This window comes from Bombina bombina, chromosome 1 (assembly GCF_027579735.1).
Source record: "Bombina bombina isolate aBomBom1 chromosome 1, aBomBom1.pri, whole genome shotgun sequence".
In the NCBI taxonomy this organism is placed as follows: domain Eukaryota; kingdom Metazoa; phylum Chordata; class Amphibia; order Anura; family Bombinatoridae; genus Bombina; species Bombina bombina.
Window position 1 is genome coordinate 1443184 of NC_069499.1, and position 26543 is coordinate 1469726.

At 42.3% G+C, this 26543-nt stretch overlaps 1 protein-coding gene across 1 annotated transcript in view; it reads right to left on the bottom strand.

The window, feature by feature from the left end:
* Positions 1–26543, bottom strand: part of ARHGEF39 (Rho guanine nucleotide exchange factor 39) — a 619672-nt gene that overhangs the window by 271708 nt on the left and 321421 nt on the right. The window contains exon 5 of the mRNA XM_053696961.1: positions 24685–24815. Coding sequence (XP_053552936.1) covers positions 24685–24815 — 131 coding nt within the window. The remainder of the gene's footprint in view (positions 1–24684; positions 24816–26543) is intronic.

A 26543-nucleotide genomic window follows, 5' to 3' on the forward strand; every position in this document is an offset into this window, starting at 1 on the left:
TCTGGGAAGTTTCTTGTTTAGATGAGAGACCATGAGATCTATCTCTGGAAGCCCCACATCTGAACAATCTGAGAAAACACATCTGGATGGAGAGACCACTCCCCTGGATGTAAAGTCTGGCGGCTGAGATAATCCGCCTCCCAATTGTCTACGCCTGGGATATGCACCCCAGATATTAGACAGGAGCTGGATTCCGCCCTGGCAAGTATCCGAGATACTTATTTCATAGCTTGGGGACTGTGAGTCCCACCCTGATGATTGACATAAGCCACAGTTGTGATATTGTCTGTCTGAAAACAAATGAATGGTTCTCTCTTTAGTAGAGGCCAGAACTGAAGAGCCCTGAGAATTGCACGGAGTTCTAAAATATTTATTGGTAATCTCGCCTCTTGAGATTTCCAAACCCCTTGTGCTGTCAGAGATCCCCAAACAGCCCCCCAACCTGGAAGACTCGCATCTGTTGTGATCACAGTCCAGGTTGGGCGAACAAAAGAAGCCCCTTGAACCAAACGATGGTGATCTATCCACCATGTCAGAGAGTGTCGTATATTGGGATTCAAGGATATTAATTGTGATATCTTTGTATAATCCCTGCACCACTGATTCAGTATACAAAGCTGTAGAGGTCTCATGTGAAAACGAGCAAAGGGGATTGCGTCCGATGCTGCAGTCATGAGACCTAAAACTTCCATGCACATAGCCACTGAAGGGAATGACTGAGACTGAAGGTGCCGGCAGGCTGCAACCAATTTTAAACGTCTCTTGTCTGTTAGACAAAGTCATGGACACTGAATCTATCTGGAAGCCTAAAAAGGTGACCCTTGTCTGAGGAATCAAGAAACTTTTTGGTAAATTGATCCTCCAACCATGTTTCCGAAGAAACAACACTAGTTGATTTGTGTGAGATTCTGCAGTATGTAAAGACTGAGCTACTACCAAGATATCGTCCAAATAAGGAAACACTGCAATACTCTGTTCTCTGATTACAGATAGTAGGGCACCTAGAACCTTTGAAAAGATTCTTGGAGCTGTTGCTAAGCCAAATGGAAGAGCAACAAATTGGTAGTGCTTGTCTAGAAAAGAGAATCTCAGAAACTGAAAGTGTTCTGGATGAATCGGAATATGAAGGTATGCATCCTGCAAGTCTATTGTGGACATATAATGTCCTTGCTGAACAAAAGGCAGAATAGTCCTTATAGTCACCATCTTGAAAGTTGGTACTCTTACATAACGATTCAAAATTTTCAGATCCAGAACTGGTCTGAATTTTTTTTTATCTCTTTGGTACAATGAATAGGTTTGAATAAAACCCCAAACCTTGTTCCTGAGGAGGAACTGGCATGATTACTCCTGAAGACTCCAGGTCTGAAACACACTTCAGAAAAGCCTGAGCTTTTACTGGATTTACAGGGATGCGTGAGAGAAAAAAATCTTCTCACAGGAGGTCTTACTTTGAATCCTATTCGATACCCTTGAGAGACAATGCTCTGAATCCAATGATTTTGGACAGATTTTATCCCAAAATCCTTGAAAACCCTTAATCTACCCCCTACCAGCTGAGATGGAATGAGGGCCACTCCTTCATGCGGACTTAGGGGCAGACTTTGGTTTCCTAAATGGTTTGGATTTATTCCAATTTGAGGAAGGCTTCCAACTGGAAGCAGATTCCTTGGGAGGAGGATTGAGTTTTTGTTCCTTATTCTGACGAAAGGAACGAAAACGGTTAGAAGCCTTAGATTTACCCTTAGGTTTTCTTATCCTGAGGCAAAAAAACTCCTTTTCCTCCAGTGATAGTTGAAATAATAGAATCCAACTGAGAACCAAATAAATTATTACCTTGGAAAGAAAGAGATAGTAATCTAGATTTAGATGTCATATCAGCATTCCAAGATTTAAGCCACAAAGCTCTTCTAGCTAATACAGCTAAAGACATGGATCTAACATCAATTTTGATAATATCAAAAATGGCATCACAAATAAAATGATTAGCATGTTGCAGTAAGCGAACAATGCTAGATATGTCAGAATCCAATTCATGTTGCGCTAAATTTTCCAACCAAAAAGTTGATGCAGCCGCAACATCACCCAAAGAAATAGCAGGTCTGAGAAGATGACCTGAATATAAATAGGCCTTCCTTAGATAAGATTCAAGCTTCCTATCTAAAGGATCCTTAAAGGAAGTGCTATCTTCCATAGGAATAGTGGTACGTTTAGCAAGAGTAGAAATAGCCCCATCAACTTTGGGGATCTTTTCCCAAAACTCTATAGATTTTGCTGGTAAAGGATACAATCTATTAAACCTTGAAGAAGGAATAAAGGAAGTACCTGGCTTATTCCATTGCCTAGAAATCATATCAGAAATAGCCTCAGGAATGGGAAAAACACCTGGGGAAACCACAGGAGGTTTGAAAACAGCATTTAAACGTTTATTAGACTGAACGTCAATAGGACTGGTTACCTCAATATCCAAAGTAATTAAAACTTCTTTTAATAAAGAACGCATATACTCAATTTTAAATAAATAAGTAGATTTGTCAGTGTCAATATCTGAAGAAGGATCTTCTGTTTCAGATAGATCCTCATCAGAAGAGGATGAATTATTATGTTGTTGGAAATTTCATCAGCTAAATGAGAAGTTTTAAAAGACCTTTTACGTTTATTAGAAGGTGGAAAAGCAGACAAAGCCTTCATAATAGATTCAGAAACAAATTCTTTAAAATTTACAGGTATATCATGCACATTAGAAGTTGAAGGAACTGCAACTGGCAATGTACTATTACTGATAGAAACACTATCTGCATGTAAAAGTTTATCATGGCAACTATTACAAATGACATTCGGTGGAATAATTTCTACAATTTTACAACAAATGCACTTAGCTTTGGTAGAACCGATGTCAGGCAGCAATGTTCCAGCAGAAACTTCAGAGACAGGATCGGATTGGGACATCTTGCTCAATGTAAAAGAAAAAACAACATATAAAGCAAAATTATTTATTTCCTTAAATGACAGTTTCAGGAATGGGAAAAAATGCAAAAGCATAGACCTCTTGATAGAGAAGAAAGCAGGAGGCAAACATGAAGGGGGTATTGAAATAATGAAAAAAATTTGTCGCCAAGTATGACGCACACGGTAACGTAAACTTTTTTGGCGCCAAAAATGACCGGAAATGACACACTTGCGTCACTAATGACGCCGCCATGTGAAAGGTCTCAGCGTCACGTATGACGCCGGAAATGAAGAAGTTTCACCCCAAAAAAAGTTTGCGCCAAAAATTATGCAATAAAGTCTAGCATTTGACGCACCCGTGAGCCTAACACCCGCAATTGCAAAAAGTAGTCAAATTGAAAAAAAGACTAAACCCCAGGTAAGAAATAAATTTCTTAAAGTGTTTACATTCCCAAATATGAAACTGACAGTCTGCAGAAGGAAATACATGAACCTGACTCATGGCAAATATAAGTACAATACATATATTTAGAACTTTATATAATTGCATAAAGTGCCAAACCATAGCTGAGAGTGTCTTAAGTAATAAAAACATACTTACCCAAAGACACCCATCCACACATAGCAGATAGCCAAACCAGTACTAAAACATTTCTTAGTAGAGGTAATGGTAAATTGAGAGTATATCGTCGATCTGAAAAGGGAGGTAGGAGATGAATCTCTACGACCGATAACAGAGAACCTATGAAATAGACCCCCGTTAGGGAAATCATCGTATTCAAATAAGTGATACTCCCTTCACGTCCCTCTGACATTCGCTGTACTCTGAGAGGAATCTGGCTTCAACAATGCTGAGAAGCGCATATCAATGTAGAAATCTTAGCACAAACTTACTTCACCACCTCCATAGGAGGCAAAGTTTGTAAAACTGAATTGTGGGTGTGGTGAGGGGTGTATTTATAGGCATTTTGAGGTTTGGGAAACTTTGCCCCTCCTGGTAGGATTGTATATCCCATGTCACTAGCTCATGGACTCTTGCCAATTACATGAAAGAAACAAACTCTTCCTAAACACTGACAAAACTGTCACAATGATCTTTGGAACAGGACCTAAATTACACAAATTACAAAATTCCCATCTTCGCATCAAAACAAAATCCAATTGCACGCTGACCGCAGTCCACTCTTTCAAATACTTAAGTAGAAGTTCATACTTGGCAGAATAGATCTGGTTCTAGAACAAACAGACCTAAGTTCAGGAAGAATAAGAGTACTTCTAAAATGGGATCAGGAGGGGAAGGTAAAAGAGTGACCTTTTCAGATAAAGATAGCACAGATGAGGATAATGAATATAGGTCAGATGAGTATGGTGCAGGTGACTCTAGTGGGAACTCAGGTGATGAAGTGCAGGCACCAGTACCTAAGAGTGTCTTAAAGAAGACAGAGACAGCACATGGTTCAGGTCAGAAAAAGGCTGGAAATGATGGTAGGGTACCTAGCACCAAAAAGAACAACAAAAGTGTGAATGAGAGACAACAGGAGTTCCTCAGTGATAGTGAGGGTGATGTTAGACCATCTGCATTCATACCTCAGACCTTGGAGACTAGCCAGGAACAGGTTTTTCGGTTAGACCCGAAAGGAATAGAAGGAGGCGGAGACATAGACCAAGGAGAAAAGGGAAGGGCCAGGGCCCAGCCAAAAAGAAATGTACACAACAAATACAAAGTATGACTGTCATTAACTTATCTGATATTGTACTAACAGACCCACAGATTGAAGTGCTTAGCCTGGGCTTGGGCTTTGTTCCAACCAATAAATTTTATTTATTTGAAATCATTGTTGATATAAATAGACTGGTTAGGGACTTGGCCCTGAAAAAGTTTTTTTGGGGATCTAGTAACCAAGAGGAAGGTTTGGAAAATGAAATTAGTACTGATTCACAAGAAACTAATGAGATTCTCCATAATATCACTGACATTATAGATTTTAAAGAAGGGATTGACTATCTGACCTTACATGAGTTAGGGACTTTAAGTTCCCATTCAGATTTCCCTGTTAAGAGGAATCATACAGGGTTTAGGCCCCAATCTATTTTTTACTCTACTAGAACCAGAGGACCCTTTATCGAAGCCTTTCATCGTAGGGTTGAGGAGGATCTGGTCAAACTCTCAGAACAGAGTAATAAGATTACATATAATTTGAGCCCAACCCAAAAGTTGGCATTAGAACAGCTAGGAAAGAATGATGACATAGTCATCAAACAAGCGGACAAGGGGGGCTGCATAGTGGTGATGGGGAGAGATAAATACATTGGAGAGGCCTTGAGGCAGTTGACAGACACCCTGGTTTATAAAGAACTTAGCTACAATCCCACGGAAAGGTTTGGGATTGAATTGAGACATCTTTTGGATGATGGTTTGATGAGGGGACACATTGACCAAGAGACATTTGAATATCTGATGGTACTAAAACCTGTTATCCCCATTTTTCATCACCTCCCCAAGGTCCATAAGACCTTGGAGGAGGTGAAGGGTAGACCAATTGTCTCAGGCATAGGGTCACTTTTTGAAAAACTCTCAGGTTGGATTGAGTCTCTTCTGCAACCAGTAATTCACTTTTTGCCATCTTATCTGAAAGATACTACGCATCTCATAAAAGCAATGGGTAGTGTCATATGGGAGGAAAATTGTACATGGTTAACAGTTGATGTGGTTGGCCTCTACTCGGCTATTCCTCATGAATTCGGTATTGAAGCCGTGAGGTATATGCTACGAAATTTTAGTAATTATCATGAGGATTTAATTGAATTTATAGTTGAGGCCCTTACTTTCCTCCTGACACACAATTATTTTAAGTTTGAGCGTACTTTTTATCTCCAAAGACGTGGGACAGCGATGGGGGCTAAATTTGCCCCATCATATGCCAACCTTTTTATGGGTAAGTGGGAGCTGTCCCACGTCTTTGGAGATAATAACCCATTCAGAGATAGGATTAGATCCTATAAGCGTTTCATAGACGATCTCCTTTTTATCTGGGTGGGGGAGACTGCTGAGGTGCAGGATTTTTTGATTTACCTCAATTCTAACAGGGTGGGTTTGGAATTCACTGCCCAAACAGGAACAAGTACAAAAGTACAATACCATATTTGGATGTGGAACTTAGGGGGGATCCTCTAAGTGGCAAGGTCTCTACATCCCTATATCGTAAGCCTATTACTTCCAACTCCTTGCTTCATGCTAGGAGTAACCATCCCCGTCACACTGGGTTTGGGGTGGCCAAGGGGCAGTTCATGAGAATTAAGCGGAACTGCTCCCTGGAAGAAGATTTTGCAAAGGAGAGTGAGACACTGAAGTGTCTCCTTTCTGAGAGAGGTTACTCACGCAAAATCATCAATAGAGCCCATCTGGAGGTGACTAGGATGAGTAGAAGTGAGATATTAAGGGGGAACACCAGGCAAAGGAATGGTTATGATTTAACTAGGCCTACTCTGGTTACTACCTACAGCCCGCAGTTTAAGGAGATTACCAGTATAGTCAGCAAACATCTACCAATACTTACAGCTGAGGACAGTTTGAGGGACTATGTGTCCAAAGGGTGCAATTTTGTGTCTAAGAGAGCATGCACAATTGGCAACTTGGTGGCACCAAGTGTACTAAGGGACAAAGAGAGGGCCAGCAGTAGTTGGCTAAGTGTGAAAGGGCACTTTAAATGCCACTTCTCTAAATGCATAGCCTGTCAGTACAGCAGAGTGACGTCCACCTTCCAGTCAGCAACAACAAATCGGGTATTCAATCTGGCAAATTGCACAAATTGTAGAACCCCTTTTGTTGTATACTTGGTAGATTGTTCCCAGTGCAATGGGCAGTATATAGGGTGCACAACAAGGGAGGTTCGCTCCAGGATCAGAGAGCATTTAAATGATATCTCTCATGATAAAGACAGCTCAGGCCTCTCACAACACTATCTCTGTGCATGGGGGCGATGTTACTTCGCTCTCATGGCAGGTAATAGAATGTGTACGAAATCCCCCTAGAGGGGGAGACAGAGCAGCACGCCTGATGCTGCGTGAAGCCTTTTGGATCTTCAAAATGAAGACAAGAAGGCCACAGGGCTTCAATATAGAGGGGGATGTGATAAACTTCTGGAAGAGATAGTAGTTCTCCTCTCTTTTTTTGAAATCATAGGGTCCCCTTATTGATCAGTACAGCAGCGATTGCCTACCCATAAAATATACACATATATAGTGCTGAAATATGAAACTTCAGGATATTTGATGATAAATATGTATATTTTACAAATTACAGAGGATAATTGAGCTATAATTATATAATAGTTGTTGTTGGACAAATATACTTAACAATGGGCTCAATGTCATTAGCCTTTTATGTCTTCTCTATTATATATGCAGGCTTTGAGCTAGTGGAGATAATATACATATATGGCAATATGAGCAATTTTACATATAACAGCATTAAAAAATGTTTTTTCTAAACCAACTAATGGGGTAGAGCAAACATAAAAGCAACAAGTAGCTGAACAACGAGGGGTTAATCACAATAGGAAACCACCTTCAGGTTTAAGAGGCAGGAAGGAGGGGTAACAGGTCATGTTCATGATTAAGGAATTGACCGAAACATGTAGGACAGACCAGTTCCTGAAAATGTTCTGCCTATTCTTTTGATTTTAACTACTCTGTTGCCTATCAAGATGTTTTAATCTATATATGGATATTAAACTACGTATGCTTACTTTGGAGGATCGCAGTGTATTTCTTTTGCTTGTATGTTGTTAGAACCCAATCTATCTATTTGCCTCCACATAGAAAAACTTGCATCTAAACTTTATCCAAAACTAGGTGCACTGTACAGAGACAAATCCTGCCTCAGCCTTACAGTAAACGATTGTACAGCAAATGCTGATGCCTATAATGGATTACGGGGACGTAGTATATGCACCTGCACCGCAAACTCACCTTAATAAACGTAATACATTGTATAACTCCTTTTGCCGCTTTGTGCTACAATGTAACTACAGGACCCACCATTGTGACATGCTAAAAGAACTAAACTGGCTGTTGCTGGAATCCAGGCGCACCCTCCATCTTTCCTGCCTTGTGTTTAAGAGTTTTTCTGGGAAGCTCCCACCCTACCTGAGCAGAATGCTCTGCCAGGATATTCCCACCTCCTATAACCTCCAATCCAATAACAGCACATTATTTAGCTTGCCTCAATACAAAAAGAAAGCAGCTCAATCCTCCTTTTCCTACAGAGCGCCACAGTTATGGAATGACCTCCCGCACACTTTCAAAACTTCCCCAAGCCTAATATCCTTTAAGAGATCCCTCCCTACATATCTCAAAACAGAATGCACCTGTCATGGCTGATTAAATATTTCCTATCTGTTCTATGTTAAACTTTTGCATATATTGTGTATTATTATTGTTTTTGTATTTTATTGTACCCTATTGTATCAATGCAATGTTTTGTGGTCCCAGGACATACTTGAAAACGAGAGAAATCTCAATGTATCCTTCCTGGTAAAATATTTTATGAATAAATAAATAAATTCTAGACAGAGTCTGAACAAAAGATTGAACGTAAGGGAGCTCAAAGAGACACCTATGCAACAAAACTGATGTTGAAATCCGTCCCTTTAAGGAACTAGCAACAAGATCCTTCTCCAAACCATCTTTGAGAAAGGACAGAATCCTGGATACCTTCCCCCTATGCCAAGGATATCCATGCTTCTCACACCAGGACAAGTAAGTCCTCCACACCTTATGCTAGATGCGACGAGTGACTGGCTTCCTTGCCTGAATTAGTGTATCAATCACACTTTCTGAAAAGCCTCTCTTGGCTAAGACTAGGTGTTCAATCTCCACGCACTCAGCCTCAGAGAATCGAGATTTTGATGTTGGAAGGGGCCCTGTGAAAGCAGACCCCTGTGACAGGGTAACCTCCACGGCGGAGAGGATGACATCCCCACCAGATCCGCAAACCACGTCCTCCGCAGTCACGAAGGAGCAATCAGAATGGCAGAGGCCCGCTCCCATTTTATGTGTGTCACTACGCGAGGTAGAAGTGGTAATGGTGGAAAAATGTAAGCTAGGCTGAATCCCCAAGGAACCACTAAGGAATCTATCAGCTCTGCCTGGGGATCCCAGGACCTCGACCCGTATCGAGGTAGATTGAAATTGAGTCTGGACGCCATGAGATCTATCTCCGGCGCTCTCCCCATCTGTGACAAATATCCGCAGACACCTTGGGGTGAAGAGACCATTCCCCGGATAAAAGAATTTTCTGCTGAGAAAGTCTGCTTCCCAGTTGTCCACACCTGAAATGTGAATCGCTGAGAGCGAGCAGTCGCGGGACTCTGCCCACTCCAGAATCCGAGACACCTCCCTCATTGCGAGGAAGCTCCTCGTACCCCCCTGATGGTTGATGTAAGCCACCGGGCTAATGTTGTCAGTCTGGAATCTGATGAAACTAACCGACTCCAGAGAAGGCCAAGACTTCAGAGCATTGTAAATTGCTCGTAGTTCTAGGATGTTGAACGGAAGGAGAGACCCCAAACAGCTTCCCATCCTTTCAGTCTGGCTTTGTGGTCACAATCACCCAGGACGGTCACAAGAAGGATGTCCCCATGGACAATTGCTCCGGACGAATACACCAAGAGAGGGAGTTCAGAGTCCAAGCATTCATGAATATCAGCTGTGATAGATCTGAATGATTGCCGTTCCACTGTCTCAACATGCACAATTAAAGAGGTCTGAGATGGAACCTGGCGAATGGGATGACATCTGTGCTTGACACCATGAGACCTATCACCTCCATACATTGAGCCACCAACGGGTTTGTGGAGGACTGAAGGGCAAGACAGGTGGACGCAAGCTATCGTGCCCAGGAACTCCACCCTGTTGCTGGGAACCATGGAACTCTTTTCTGTGTTGACCTTCCAACCGTGAGATTGGAGCAGAAGAAGAAGAGCCCTAAAATGATCCTCTGCGAGGCTGAGCGACGGTGCCTGAACTAGGATGTCGTCTAGGTAAGGCACCACCGCAATGCCCCTGGATCTGGCCACTGCAAGCAGCGCCCACAGAACCTTTGTGAAGACTCTCGGGGCCATCGCCAGAGCAAAAGGAAGGGCCACAAACTGGAAGTGTTGGTGTAGAAACGCAAATCTTAGGAACCTGAAGTGGTCCCTGTTAATTGGCACATGAAGGTAAGCGTCCTTCAAGTCTACAGTTGTTATGAACTGTCCCTCTTGAACTAGGGGCAGAATAGATATGATCGTTACCATTTTGAATGATGGAACACTCAGAAATTTGTTTAAACACTTTAGGTCCAGAATCGGGCGGAACGTGCCCTCCTTCTTTGGAACTACAAAAAGGTTGGAATAATATCATAGACCCCTTTCTGCTAGGGCTACTAGTAAGATAACCCAGAGAGAGGCGAGATCTCTCACACACTCTAGAAAAACCTCTCTCTCCTCTGGTTTTGAAGACAGGTTTGACAGGAGGAATCTGCCCTCGAGCGGATGGGATCTTAACCATATCATGTAACCCTGGGATACCACTTCTAGAACCCAAGGGTCCTGAACGTCCTGCAACCAAGCGTCTGAGAATAGAGATAATCTGGCCCCTACGTGATCTGGGGACAGGTTGGGGGCAGCCCCTTCATGCCGGCGGGCTTCTTGCTCTGCTTAGACTTGTTTCAAGATTGAGCCGGCTTCCAAGATCCCTTGGACTGGTCCACTTTTGCAGCGGGTTGCTGGCGCTGGGCATTGTCCGCACGTAAGGGACAAAAAGTAGATCCCTTAGCCCTCTTATCCTGTGGTAGAAAAGCTCCCTTGCCTTCAATAACCATGGATATGATTGAATCCAATCCTGGACCTCGATTTAGAGGTCATGTCAGCAGACCAAGAATTTAGCCAAAGAGCCCTGCGCGCTAAAACAGAAAAACCTCACACAGCATTCAGGCGAATAATTTGCATATTGGCATCACAGATGAAAGAGTTGGCGACCTTAAGCGCCTTAATCTTCTCCTGTATCTTGTCGATGGACGTCTCCATCGACCATTTCACACAGGGATTCACACCAATATGTCACAGCTCCAGGACCGCCGCTGCTGGCTATAAAACAACCCCGTTGTGCTGAAACATCTTTCTCAACATATTTTCCAGCTTTTTATCCATGGGCTTTTTAAACAATGAACTATCCTCAAGAGGAAAAGTCGTCCGCTTCGCAAGCGTAGATGGATGGTCCCCCACAGCTCAAGCTGAGAGTCCGGAACGGGGAACAGTTTTTTAAAGTAAGAAGAAGGGGAAAAGGAAGAACCTAATCACTCCCATTTGTTTTTAATAATATTAGCCATCTTAACAGGAACCGGGAAAAACTGAGGTACTACCCTGTCCTCGTATACCTTCTCAAGCTTAGGAATTGCAGGTTCCTCCGGTATCTTAGGTTTCCGGAACCTCCAGAGTAGCAAGCACCTGCCGTAGCAGAAAGCACAAATTCTCCATCCTAAACCTATAACCAGGCTCCTCCGCCGCCGGAGGTTTAGATGACACAGACTCCTACCCAGAAGGGGCCTCCTCCGAAGAGTCGGAGTGGGCCTCGTCATTGTATAGAGCCTTTGGATCTTCCATTGGTGAGGACAAACCCTGGGCCGGGCCACTATGATAAACCCTACGCTTGCGCTTAGCAGAACGTGGTAAGGCATGGATCACTTTCAAAACAGCCGATTCCAGTTGGTCCGCAAAGTCTGACGGCCAACAAATCTCTCTCGAAGGAGTAACGGTTGAACCTTGGGGCGCTACATGTGCAACTGGAGATGAATGCAGGGAACGCACCTTCCGGGACGAAGAACCCTAAGGCGGACGGCTCAGTATTACTAGACATCCGCTTACATTTAGATATTGTAACTTTATCAAGGCATGTGGAACATAGTTGAGCAGGCTGATCTACCAGAACCTCTTCACAATAAACACAGGAATGAGACTTTAAGGAGGGAGAGCCTTCTAACGCGTCAGAGTCCTCCATCGCTTGCATTTTTGGGTAGACTAACTTAATTTACAAAAAAAAAAGGCACCTTTATACCACCAATGGCCAGGGCACTCATCACCTCCTAGGACCCGGACTACAGAAACCGCTACGTCTCCTGCACCACAGACAAAAAGAGAAGGATAGATACACCCAGTCACGTGGAATGCCTGGCAGGACCGCCCCTGCATTAGGGAAAAACGCAACAACAATGGCCACACAAGATTCCTGCAAGTAACCTGAAAGTTCCACACATTGCCAGAGCCTCATCTCGCACATAACGCAGCAATGACACAATAAACAATATTATGTATAAATACCCCCCTGTTCAATAATCCCCCTTCCAGGAATATTAACCCTTAATTCTGTTAAAGAAAAGAAGGTGCCACACTGTGAACCTGTCTTCTATGTTATCATTATTAATAAAAAATGAAACAATCTTACCAGAATCTACACCGTGGAACAGGAACATGGCCCTTCAAGTGTGACAGGTTAGTAGCCTTGCTCCTGACATGGACTTGAGTGTAGAAAGCAGGCAGCAAAACGACGTCAACGCTGATTGCTTATGGAACTGTTAATATGAGTCAGGATGGTTTCACAGAAAGACTCTGCCTGCATCTTCGGACTCTAACTTTCACCCAGGCTCTCACTGAGAGGATGACAGTCACAATGCGAAGAGTACTACCCTCCATAAGAGACTACTCCGAAACTCCAGCATTCCTCTGCCATCCTTCTGTGACGAAAGGCAAAGAATGACTGAGGGATGAGGGATGAGGGAAGTGGGGGAGGTATTTAAGCCTTTGGAGCCGTGGATTCTCCTCCTCTTTAGATGGAAAACAACATTTCCATGATTCATAAAAATAAAAAAAACTAAATTTATGCTTACCTGATAAATTTCTTTCTTTTGCGATGTACCGAGTCCACGGTTTCATCCTTTCTTGTGGGATATTATCCTTCCCAACAGGAAGATGCAAAGAGCACCCACAGCAGAGCTGTCTATATAGCTCCCCCCTTAACTCCACCCCCCAGTCATTCGACCGAAGGCCAAGGAAGAAAAAGGAAAAACTATAAGGTGCAGAGGTGACTGAAGTTTACATAAAAAATACTGTCTTGAATAGACAGGGCGGGCCGTGGACTCGTTACATCGCAAAAGAAAGAAATTTATCAGGTAAGCATAAATTTTGTATTCTTTTGCAAGATGTACCACGGTTTCATCCTTAATTGTTGGATACCAATACCAAAGCTTTAGGACACGGATGAAGGGAGGGACAAGACAGGAACCTAAACGGAAGGCACCACTGCTTACAAAACCTTTCTCCCAAAAATAGCCTCCGAAAAAGCAAAAGTATAAAATTTGTAAAATTTAGTAAGGGTACGAAGCGAAGACCAAGTCGCAGCCTTACAAATCTGTTCAACAGAAGCATGATTTTTAAAAGCCCATGTGGAAGCTACTGCTCTAGTAGAGTGAGCTGTAATTCTTTCAGGAGGCTGCTGTCCAGCAGTCTCATAAGCCAAACGGATGATGCTTTTCAGCCAAAAGGAAAGAGAGGTAGCCGTAGCCTTTTGACCCCTACGCTTTCCAGAAAGGACAACAAACAAAGAAGATGTCGGACGAAAATCATTGGTTGCCTGCAAATAAAACTTCAAGGCACGAACCACGTCCAAGTTGTGCAACAGACGTTCCTTCGTAGAAGAAGGATTAGGACACAGAGAAGGAACAACAATGTCCTGATTGATATTCCTGTTAGTAACAACCTTAGGGAGGAACCCAGGTTTGGTACGCAAAAACACCTTTTCCGCATGGAAAACAAGATAAGGCGAGTTACATTGTAGTGCAGATAGTTCAGAAACTCTTCGAGCTGAAGAGATAGCAACTAGAAACAGAACTCTCCAAGATAGAAGCTTAATATCTATGGAATGCATGGGTTCAAACGGAACCCCCTGAAAAACTTTAAGAACTAAATTTAGACTCTATGGCAGAGCAACAGGTTTAAACACAGGCTTAATTCGAACTAAAGCCTGACAAAAAGCCAAAACGTCTGGGACATCTGTCAGACGCTTGTGCAACAGAATAGACAAAGCAGATATCTGTCCCTTTAAGGAACTAGCGGACAATCCTTTCTCCAATACTTCTTGGAGAAAAGACAATCGTAGGAATCCTGATCTTACTCCATGAGTAGCCTTTGGATTCGCACCAAAAAAGATATTTACGCCATATCTTATGATAGATCTTCCTAGTGACAGGCTTTCGAGCCTGAATCAAGGTATCTATGACCGACTCCGAGAAAACCCGCTTTGATAAAATCAAGCGTTCAATCTCCAAGCAGTCAGTTGCAGGGAAATTAGATTTGGATGCTTGAATGGACCTTGAATCAAAAGGTCCCATCTCAGTGGCAGATCCACGGTGGCAGAGATGACATGTCCACCAGGTCTGCATACCAAGTCCTGCGTGGCCACGCAGACGCTATCAAAATCAACGAAGCTCTCTCATGTTTGATTCTGGCAATCAGACACGTAAGGAGAGGGAAAGGAGGAAACACATAAGTCAGGTTGAACGACCAGGGTACTGCTAGAGCATCTATCAGTACTGCCTGAGGATACCTTGACCTGGATCCGTAACGAAGTTTGGCATTCTGACGAGACGCCATCAAATCCAATTCTGGTGTGCCCCATAGCTGAACCAGTTAAGCAATCACCTCCGGATGGAGTTCCCACTCCCCCAGATGAAAAGTCTGATGACTGAGAAAATCTGCCTCCCAGTTCTCTACCCCTGGGATATAGATCGCTGACAGATGGCAAGAGTGAGTCTCTGCCCATCGGATTATCCTGGAAACTTCTATCATCGCTAAGGAATTCCTTGTTCCCCCCTGATGATTGATATAAGCCACAGTCGTGATGTTGTCCGACTGAAATCTGATTAATCTGGCCAAGGCCAGATGAGGCCACGCCTGAAGAGCATTGAATATCGCTCTTAATTCCAGAATATTTATCGGTAGGAGGGCCTCCTCCTGAGTCCACAAACCCTGTGCTTTCAGGGAATTCCAGACTGTACCCCAGCCCAGTAGGCTGGCGTCTGTCGTCACTATAACCCACGTTGGCCTATGGAAACATAATTCCCGGGGACAGGTGATCCTGTGACAACCACCAAAGAAGAGAGTCTCTGGTCTCTTGATCCAGGTTTATCTGAGGAGATAAATCTGCATAATCCCCATTCCACTGCCTGAGCATGGATAGTTGCAGTGGTCTGAGATGTGAACGAGCATATGGAACTATGTCCATTGCCGCTACCATAAGTCCGATTACCTCCATACACTGAGCCACTGACGGCCGAGGAATGGAATGAAGAGCTCGGCAGGTGGTCAAAATCTTTAATTTCCTGACCTCCATCAGAAATATTTTCATGTCCACCGAGTCTATCAGAGTCCCTAGAAATGAAACTCTTGTGAGAGGTGAAAGAACTCTTCTTTACGATCACCTTCCACCCGTGAGATCTTAGAAAGGCCAATACTAAGTCCGTGTGAGACTTGGCTAGTTGGAAAGTCGAAGCTTGAATTAAGATGTCGTCTAGATAAGGCGCCACTGCTATGCCCCGCGGCCTTAGGACTGCCAGAAGGGACCCTAGCACCTTTGTGAAGATTCTTGGCGCCGTGGCCAACCCGAAGGGAAGAGCCACAAACTGGTAATGCTTGTCAAGAAAGGCAAACCTGAGGAATTGGTGATGATCTTTGTGGATAGGAATGTATAGATACGCATCCTTTAAGTCCACGGTGGTCATATATTGACCCTCCTGGATCATTGGTAAAATAATCCGAATGGTCTCCATCTTGAAGGATGGGACTCTTAAGAATTTATTTAGGATCTTGAGATCTAGAATTGGTCTGAAGGCTCCCTCTTTTTTTGGGAACCACAAATAGATTGGAGTAGAACCCCTGCCCCTGTTCTGCTTTTGGAACTGGGCAGATCACTCCCATGGTAAAAAGTTCTTCTAAACAGCGTAAGAACGCCTCTCTTTTGTCTGGTTTACAGACAATTGAGAAAGATGGAATCTGCCCCCCTTGGAGGAGAATCTTTGAAATCTAGAAGATACCCCTGGGTTACAATTTCTACAGCCCAGGAGTCCTGAACGTCTCTTGCCAAGGCCTGAGCAAAGAGAGAGAGTCTGCCCCCTACTAGATCCGGTCCCGGATCGGGGGCTACCCCTTCATGCTGTCTTAGTGGCAGAAGCAGGCTTCTTGGCCTGTTTACCCTTGTTCCAAGCCTGGTTAGGTCTCCAGACTGGCCTGGATTGAGCAAAGTTCCCCTATTGTTTTGGGAAGAGGAAGCAGGACCATCCTTGAAGTTTCGAAAGGAACGAAAATTATCTTGTTTGGGCTTCGACTTATTTGACTTATCCTAAAGGGAGGGCATGACCTTTCCCTCCAGTGATATCTGAAATGATCTCTTTCAGTTCAGGCCCGAATAGGGTCTTACTTTTGAAAGGGATAGTCAAAAGCTTAGATTTTGATGACACATCAGTCGACCAGGACTTAAGCCATAACGCTCTACGCGCTAAAATGGCAAAACCTGAAATCTTTGCCGCTAATTTAGCTAGATGAAAATCGGCATCTGTAATGAAAGAATTAGCTAGCTTAAGAGCCCTAATTCTGTCCAGAATATCATCTAGTGGGGTCTCCACCTGAAGAGCCTCTTCCAGAGCCTCAAACCAAAAGGCAGCTGCAGTGGTTACAGGAACAATGCACGCTATAGGCTGGAGAAGAAAACCCTGATGAACAAAATTTTTATTAGGAGACCCTCTAATTTTTTATCCATAGGATCTTTGAAAGCACAACTGTCCTCAATAGGTATAGTTGTATGCTTAGCCAGAGTAGAAATAGCTCCCTCCACCTTAGGGACCGTCTGCCATGAGTCCTGCATGGTGTCAGATATGGGAAACATCTTCTTAAAAACAGGAGGGGGAGTGAACAGAATACCTGGTCTATCCCACTCCTTAGCAACAATGTCCGAAATCCTTTTAGGGACCGGAAAAACATCAGTGTACACAGGAACCTCTAAATATTTGTCCATTTTACACAATTTCTCTGGAACCACAATAGGGTCACAATCATCCAGAGTAGCTAAAACCTCCCAGAGCAATAAGCGGAGGTGTTCCAGCTTAAATTTAAATGCCGTCATATCTGAATCTGTCTGAGGGAACATTTTTCCTGAATCAGAAATCTCTCCCTCAGAGAGCAAATCCCTCATCCCTACCTCTGAACATTGTGAGGGAATATCGAAAATGGTTACTAAAGCATCAGAAGTATCAGCATTCGTTCTTAACCCAGAGCTACTGCGCTTCCCTTGCAACCCAGGCAGTTTAGATAAAACCTCTGTGAGGGTAGTATTCATAACTGAGGCCATATCTTGCAAGGTGAAAGAATTAGACGCACTAGAGGTACTTGGCGTCACTTGGGCGGGCGTTACCGGTTGTGACACTTGGGGAGAACTAGATGGCAAAACCTGATTTCCTTCTGTCTGAGAATCATCCAGCGCCAAACTCTTATAGGTCAAAATATGCTGTTTGCAATTTATAGACATATCAGTACAAGTGGGACACATTCTAAGAGGGGGTTCCACAATGGCTTCTAAACAAATTGAGCAATGAGTTTCCTCAGTGTCAGACATGTTGAACAGGCTAGTAATGAGACAAGCAAGCTTGGAAAACACTTTAATGAAAAAACAACAATTTTCAAAAACGGTACTGTGCCTTTAAGACAAAAAAAGACATATACAAACTGCAAAACTGCTTAAAATTACCTCACATTTTCCGAAATTTTTGCAGTAGACACACTGAGCTATAGTAAGATTGCACCACAAGCAACTTAACAATTAACCCCCAAATAGAAAAACCGGATTTACAAAGTGCCAAAGACCGGTAAAAAACCCTGTCAGCACCTTGCCACAGCTCTGCTGTGGCGCCTACCTGCCCTAGGGATTCAAAATGTGGGGAGATAAAGCATCGATTAGGCCCCAGAAGTTCACCAGGACCCTCCGGTGTTGTAGCTTGCTGCCTGTCTATAGAAAACAACTGCGCAACTGAAGCGCAACATTAGGACCCGCCCATCTCACTCGATGTTACAAAGGCCTTTAGAAAAATCTACAAGCATTTTTTCCAGCCATGTGGGTTATAAAAACCCAAAAAAAGCCAAATGTACCCTCAATACAGTTGTCCCAGTAATAAAAACAGCACTCCCAGAACACACAAACGTTTGGTTATATATCATTCAAACTGAGTGTCCCATAAGATAAGCCCTTTATGCAAGCTAGTAATGCCCTTCTAAGAAAAGGATTACTGCTTACCCTTCCACTCATGGGGTTACTGTCAGCCTTTCTGAGTTATCACAGTCTCTGCAGAAAAAATGACTGAACATACCTCATTGCTGTACAGCAAGAAACCGTTCCTCACACTGAAGGTTTCCTTTACTCCTCAGCTTCTGTGGGAACAGCAGTGGACATTAGTTACAAATGCTAAGATCATCCTCCTCCAGGCAGAAATCTTCATCTATGTCCTGCCTGAGAGTAAATAGTACAACACCGGTACCATTTAAAAAACAATTTATGTAAGAACTTACCTGATAAATTCATTTCTTTCATATTAGCAAGAGTCCATGAGCTAGTGACGTATGGGATATACATTCCTACCAGGAGGGGCAAAGTTTCCCAAACCTTAAAATGCCTATAAATACACCCCTCACCACACCCACAAATCAGTTTAACGAATAGCCAAGAAGTGGGGTGATAAGAAAAAAGTGCGAAAGCATAAAAAATAAGGAATTGGAATAATTGTGCTTTATACAAAAAAATCATAACCACCACAAAAAAAGGGTGGACCTCATGGACTCTTGCTAATATGAAAGAAATGAATTTATCAGGTAAGTTCTTACATAAATTATGTTTTCTTTCATGTAATTAGCAAGAGTCCATGAGCTAGTGACGTATGGGATAATGTCTACCCAAGATGTGGATCTTTCCACGCAAGAGTCACTAGAGAGGGAGGGATAAAATAAAGACAGCCAATTCCGCTGAAAAAATAATCCACACCCAAAATAAAGTTTAAATTGAAAAAAACTGAAAACATAAGCAGAAGATTCAAACTGAAACAGCTGCCTGAAATACTTTTCTACCAAAAACTGCTTCAGAAGAAGAAAATACATCAAAATGGTAGAATTTAGTAAAAGTATGCAAAGAGGACCAAGTTGCTGCTTTGCAAATCTGATCAACCGAAGCTTCATTCCTAAACGCCCAGGAAGTAGAAACTGACCTAGTAGAATGAGCTGTAATCCTTCGAGGCGGAGTTTTACCCGACTCGACATAGGCATGATGAATTAAAGATTTCAACCAAGATGCCAAAGAAATAGCAGAAGCTTTCTGGCCTTTTCTAGAACCGGAAAAGATGACAAATAGACTAGAAGTCTTTCGGAAAGACTTAGTAGCTTCAACATAATATTACAAAGCTCTAACAGCATCCAAAGAATGCAATGATTTCGCCTTAGAATTCATAGGATTAGGACATAATGAAGGAACCACAATTTCTCTACTAATGTTGTTAGAATTCACAACCTTAGGTAAAAAAATTCAAAAGAAGTTTGCAGCACCGCCTTATCCTGATGAAAAATCAGAAAAGGAGACTCACAAGAAAGAGCAGATAATTCAGAGACTCTTCTGGCAGAAGAGATGGCCAAAAGAAACAAAAAACTTTCCAAGAAAGTAATTTAATGACCAAAGAATACATGGGTTCAAAAGGAAGAGCTTGAAGAGCCCCCAGAACCAAATTCAAACTCCAAGGAGGAGAAATTGACTTAATGACAGGTTTTATACGAACCAAAGCTCGTACAAAACAATGAATATCAGGAAGATTAGCAATCTTTCTGTGAAAAAGAACAAGAGCAGAGATTTGTCCTTTCAAGGAACTTGCGGACAAACCTTTATCTAAACCATCCTGAAGAAACTGTAAAATTCTCGGTATTCAAAAAGAATGCCAAGAAAAATTATGAGAAAGACACTAAGAAATATAAGTCTTCCAAACTCTATAATATATCTCTCTAGATACAGATTTACGAGCCTGTCACATAGTATTAATCACAGAGTCAGAGAAACCTCTTTGACCAAGAATCAAGCATTCAAACTCCATACCTTAAAATTTAAGGATTTGAGATCCTGATGGAAGAAAGGACCTTGCGACAGAAGGTCTGGTCTTAACGGAAGAGTCCACAGCTGGCAAGAGGCCATCCGGACAGGATCCGCATACCAAAACCTGTGAGGCCATGCTGGAGCTACCAGCAGGACAAACGAGCATTCCTTTAGAATCTTGGAGAATACTCTTGGAAGAAGAACTAGAGGCGGAAAGATACAGGCAGGATGATACTTCCAAGGAAGTGATAATGCATCCACTGCCTCCGCCTGAGGATCCCGGGATCTGGACAGATACCTGGGAAGTTTCTTGTTTAGATGAGAAGCCATCAGATCTATTACTGGGAGTTCCAACATTTGAACAATCTGAAGAAATACCTCTGGGTGAAGAGACCATTCGCCCGGATGCAACGTTTGGCGACTGAGATAATCCGCTTCCCAATTGTCTATACCTGGGATATGAACCGCAGAGATTAGACAGGAGCTGGATTCCGCCCAAACCAAAATTCGAGATACTTCTTTCATAGCCAGAGGACTGAGTCCCTCCTTGATGATTGATGTATGCCACAGTTGTGACATTGTCTATCTGAAAAAAAAAGAACAACTCTCTCTTCAGAAGAGGCCAAGACTGAAGAGCTCTGAAAATTGCACGGAGTTCCAAAATATTGATCGGTAATCTCACCTCCTGAGATTCCCAAACCCCTTGTGCCGTCAGAGACCCCCACACAGCTCCCCAACCTGTAAGACATGCATCTGTTGAGATTATAGTCCAGGTCGGAAGAACAAAGAAGCCCCCTGAACTAAACGATGGTGATCTGTCCACCACGTCAGAGAGTGTCGTATAATCGGTTTAAAGATATTAATTGAGATATCTTTGTGTAATCCCTGCACCATTGGTTCAGCATACAGAGCTGAAGAGGTCGCATGTGAAAACGAGCAAAGGAGATCGCATCCGATGCAGCAGTCATAAGACTCCATGCATAAGGCTACCAAAGGGAATGATTGTGACTGAAGGTTTTGACAAGCTGATATCAATGTTAGACTTCTCTTGTCTGACAAAGACAGAGTCATAGACACTGAATCTATCTGGAAACCTAAAAAGGTTACCCTTGTCTGAGGAATCAATGAATTTTTTGGTAAATTGATCCTCCAACCATGATCTTAAAGAAACAACACAAGTCGATTTGTATGAGATTCTGCGAAAATGTGAAGACTGAGCAAGTACCAAGATATCGTCCAAAATAAGGAAATACCAATACCCTGTTCTCTGATTACAGACAGAAGGGCACCGAGAACCTTTGAAAAAATTCTTGGAGCTGATGCTAGGCCAAACGGTAGAGCCACAAAACTGGTAATGCTTGTCTAAAAAGAGAATCTCAGAAACTAAAAGTGATCTGGATGAATTGGAATATGCAGATATGCATCCTGTAAATCTATTGTAGACATATAATGCCCTTGCTAAACAAAAGGCAGGATAGTCCTACAGTTACCATCTTGAATGTTGGTATCCTTACATAACGATTCAATATTGATAGATCCGGAACTGGTCTGAAGGAATTGACCTTCTTTGGTACAATGAAGAGATAGAATAAAACCCCAGCCCCTGTTCCAGAACTGGAACTGGCATAATTACTCCAGCCAACTCTAGATCTGAAACACATTTCAGAAATGCTGAGCCTTTGCTGGGTTTACTGGGACACGGGAAAGAAAAATATCTCTTTGCAGGAGGCCTTAACTTGAAGCCAATTCTGTACCTTTCTGAAACAATGTTCTGAAACCAGAGATTGTGAACGGAATTGATCCAAATTTCTTTGAAGAAACCGTAATCTGCCCCATACCAGCTGAGCTGGAATGAGGGCCGCACCTTCCAGTAACAGTTGAGATAATAGAATCCAACTGAGAACCGAATAATTTATTACCCTGGAAAGAAAGGGATAGCAAAGTAGACTTAGAAGCCATATCAGCATTCCAAGTTTTAAGCCATAAAGCTCTTCTAGCTAAAATAGCTAGAGACATATACCTGACATCAACTCTAATGATATCAAAGATGGTATCACAAATAAAATTATTAGCATGTTATAGAATAATAATAATGCTATAAAATTATGATCTGTTACTTGTTGCGCTAAAGCTTCTAACCAAAAAGTTGAAGCTGCAGCAACATCCGCTAAAAAATATAGCAGGAGTAGAGACAGCCCCATAAACCTTAGGGATTTTGTCCCAAAAACTCTAATCTGTCAGATGGCACAGGATATAATTGCTTAAAACGTTTTAGAAGGAGTAAATGAATTACCCAAATTATTCCATTCCCTGGAAATTACTTCAGAAATAGCATCAGGGAGAGAATACACTTCTGGAATAACTACAGGAGATTTAAAAACCTTATTTAAACGTTTAGATTTAGTATCAAGAGGACCAGAATCCTCTATTTCTAATGCAATTAATACTTCTTTAAGTAAAGAACGAATAAATTCCATCTTGAACAAATTCGAAGATTTATCAGCATCAACCTCTGAGACAGAAACCTCTGAACCAGAAGAACCATTATCAGTATCAGAATAATGATGTTCATTTAAAAATTCATCTGAAAAAAGAGAAGTTTTAAAAGACTTTTATGAATACTAGAAGGAGAAATAACAGACATAGCCTTCTTAATGGATTTAAAAATAAAATCTCTTATGTTATCAGGAACACTCTGAGAATTAGATGTTGACGGAACAGCAACAGGTAATGTAACAGTACTAAAGGAAATTTTATCTGCATTAACAAGTTTGTCATGACATGCAATACAAACAACAGCTGGAGAAACAGATACCAAAAGTTTATAGCAGATACACTTAGCTTGGTAGCTCCAGCACCGGCAGCGATTTTCCTGAAGTATCTTCTGACTCAGTTGCAACGTGGAACATCTCGCAATATGTAATAGAAAAAACAACATATAAAGCAAAATTGATCAAATTCCTTAAATGACAGTTTCAGGAATGGGAAAAAAATGCCAGTGAACAAGCTTCTAGCAACCAGAAGCAATAAATAATGAGACTTAAATAATGTGGAGACAAAAATGACGCCCATATTTTTTAGCGCCAAATAAGACGCCCACATTATTTGGCGCCTAAATGCTTTTGGCGCCAAAAATGACGCCACATCCGGAAAGCCGACACTTTTGACGCAAAAAACCGTAAAAAAATGACGCAACTTCCGGCGACACGTATGACGCCGGAAACAGAAAAAAAATTTTGCGCCAAAAAAGTCAGCGCCAAGAATGACGCAATAAAATGAAGCATTTTCAGCCCCCGCGAGCCTAACAGCCCACAGGGAAAAAGTCAAATTTTTTAAGGTAAGAAAAAATGATTGAAACAAATGCATTATCCCAAATATGAAACTGACTGTCTGAAAATAAGGAATGTTGAACATCCTGAGTCAAGGCAAATAAATGTTTGAATACATATATTTAGAACTTTATAAAAAAGTGCCTAACCATAGCTTAGAGTGTCACAGAAAATAAGCTTACTTACTTACCCCAGGACACTCATCTACATGTTGTAGAAAGCCAAACCAGTACTGAAACGAAAATCAGCAGAGGTAATGGTATATATATAAGAGTATATCGTCGATCTGAAAAGGGAGGTAAGAGATGAATCTCTACGACCGATAACAGAGAACCTATGAAATAGACCCCGTAGAAGGAGATCATTGCATTCAAATAGGCAATACTCTCCTCACATCCCTCTGACATTCACTGCACGCTGAGAGGAAAACCGGGCTCCAACTTGCTGCGGAGCGCATATCAACGTAGAATCTAGCACAAACTTACTTCACCACCTCCATAGGAGGCAAAGTTTGTAAAAACTGATTTGTGGGTGTGGTGAGGGGTGTATTTATAGGCATTTTAAGGTTTGGGAAACTTTGCCCCTCCTGGTAGGAATGTATATCCCATACGTCACTAGCTCATGGACTCTTGCTAATTACATGAAAGAAATAAACTCTTGCTTGAAGAAAATTAAAAACTAAAAGTTTATCACCTCTTTCACTTTACCTTTCCTGCTTAGAGCCGGCAAAGAGAATGACTGGGGGGTGGAGTTAAGGGGGGAGCTATATAGACAGCTCTGCTGTGGGTGCTCTCTTTGCCACTTCCTGTTGGGAAGGATAATATCCCACAAGTAAGGATGAAAACGTGGACTTGGTACATCTTGCAAAAGAAATGGGCAATTGTCACATCAGAATGTTTTATGTCCCTAAAAGCCTCAGCAGTAATAATAAACTACACAAATTCCAAATACATAATATATAACTCAGCAGCAGCTGGATATTACTCATTGTGATTAGCTAATGTCACAGATCCTTATAATAAGGGTCTGTGACAATAGCTAATCACAATGAGTAATATCTAGCTGCTGAGTACCGGGTCGTGTCACCAGACAGACGTCCCCTGCAGTACAATTAAGAGACACGGGCACCCTGCACATCACCCGGCCAATTATCCTACCCAAACCCTCGGTCCCCTCTATATCGCAATCATGATGATCTAACCTGAAACTAGTAACTCCGCGAATTCCTCGCAGCTCACTGTCCACTTTAACTGGGCGCCGCCATGTTGGAAAAGCCGAATGACCCCGGCGTCCGTACCTCTGATCTCCCAATGAGGTATCCAGAAAGATCGCCTGAGAGAATTTGCACAGTGCTTTGTCATAACGGGGGTGATGTATATCACACAGGGCCCTGGGCAAAACTATTTGCAGGCAGCGAGGACGGCCCTGGTACTAATATCTACTGTCTAAAGGTAACAAGATAGATTTAGTAATAGTGACAAATAGGCAATATACTTCTGTGCCTCGTCTAATTCAGTGGTTTGTCCCTGCCCCTGCCGGCCCACCGGGATTTTTCCCAGTATCCCGGCGGCCCAATCAGGCCCTGCCTGCACCTGCAATAAAAAATATCCTACTAGGATATATCTTGTCCCATTATATCTTGCAGAATCTTTAAAAGTGCATAATCTCCCATACATAGAAGACCCAATAGCACTTAGCTTTATCTAGGCGTCCGACAAGAGGACAGCACACACGGTATGAGAGGACGCCACTCCTCACAGTGACCTGTGTAAAAAAGAAAGGCTAGAGTAAACCTACTCATGCTTTCTATACTAGGGCAGCACAATGTTAGGACAACGTAGCAAGGCCCACCTTGCAAGTTCCTAACTGCTTTAAGGCCATCACTGCCCTGCTGAAGAGACTGACGTGGAGTACAGCTAGTCCCAATCCTTGAAAAAGGGGAAAGATCAGAGTAAACCTACTCTGGGTTTAAAAATAACAAACTCTTGATTTAAGTGAAATAAATCAAATTCCTTCAGACACTAAAACTTCACATCCTCCATGCACTAAAGACAAAGAGAATGACTGGGGATTGTGGGTAAGGGGAGTGGTATTTAACAGTTTGACTGTGGTGCTCTTTGCCTCCTACTGGCCAGGAGTGATATTCCCAACAGTAATTTATGCAGCTGTGGACACACCATATCTTAGGAAAGAAATATAACTTACAAGTTTCTCACTCAGAGTCCTGTGTCACAGCTGCCTTCAGTTTCACAGACACCTGTAGCCTATAAAGAAAGGGAAAACAGCTCACATTGATGGTAAAGAGGCATGAGAACTTCTCTGTGATTACCAGCAGCCAAAGACACATTAATCTACCAAGAGAATTACATGGTCTAACTTCCCCTGCCCTCTCTTGAAGGAAACAATTCATATAAGGACTAAAATCCAAATCTTTAGGAGAACACCTTTTCTCTGCCTGCCTGCATGAAACAAGGCAAAGAACTACTTAGAGGGTAGGAGAAGTTGGAGGGATATGTAAAGCCGTGTAGGGGGTGTTTTTGCCTCCTCCTGGTGGCTAGGTGAAGTATTTCCCCTAGGCAAATTAATGAATTTGTGGACTCTCACTGCCATTAGAAAGAAATCTCCCTAAGTGTTCAAACTCTATACTTAATACAGAGAAACTTACTTTCACAGGGGAAATGTAGCAAGGCTTACATGAGCAAGTTCATGGAGTTATTATGTTACATTTATAGTGTTTATTGGGACACACACAGCTGATAATAATCAATTCCCTTAATTACACACAATGAAGAAGGTATATACTGTCCAACCCTGCATGCCAGTAAATTGCATATACCTTACACTGGTTTGTTTTTTTTATCAATAACTACACAGTTTATGTGGGTGGGACCATTATATACTCACTGCTCTCAGATCATTACTCACTTTAGGACCCTGCATGCCAGTAAATTGCATATACATTACACTGGTTTGTTTTTTTATCAATAACTACACAGTTTACATGGGTGGGACCATTATATACTCACTGCTCTCAGATCATTACTCACTTTAGGACCCTGC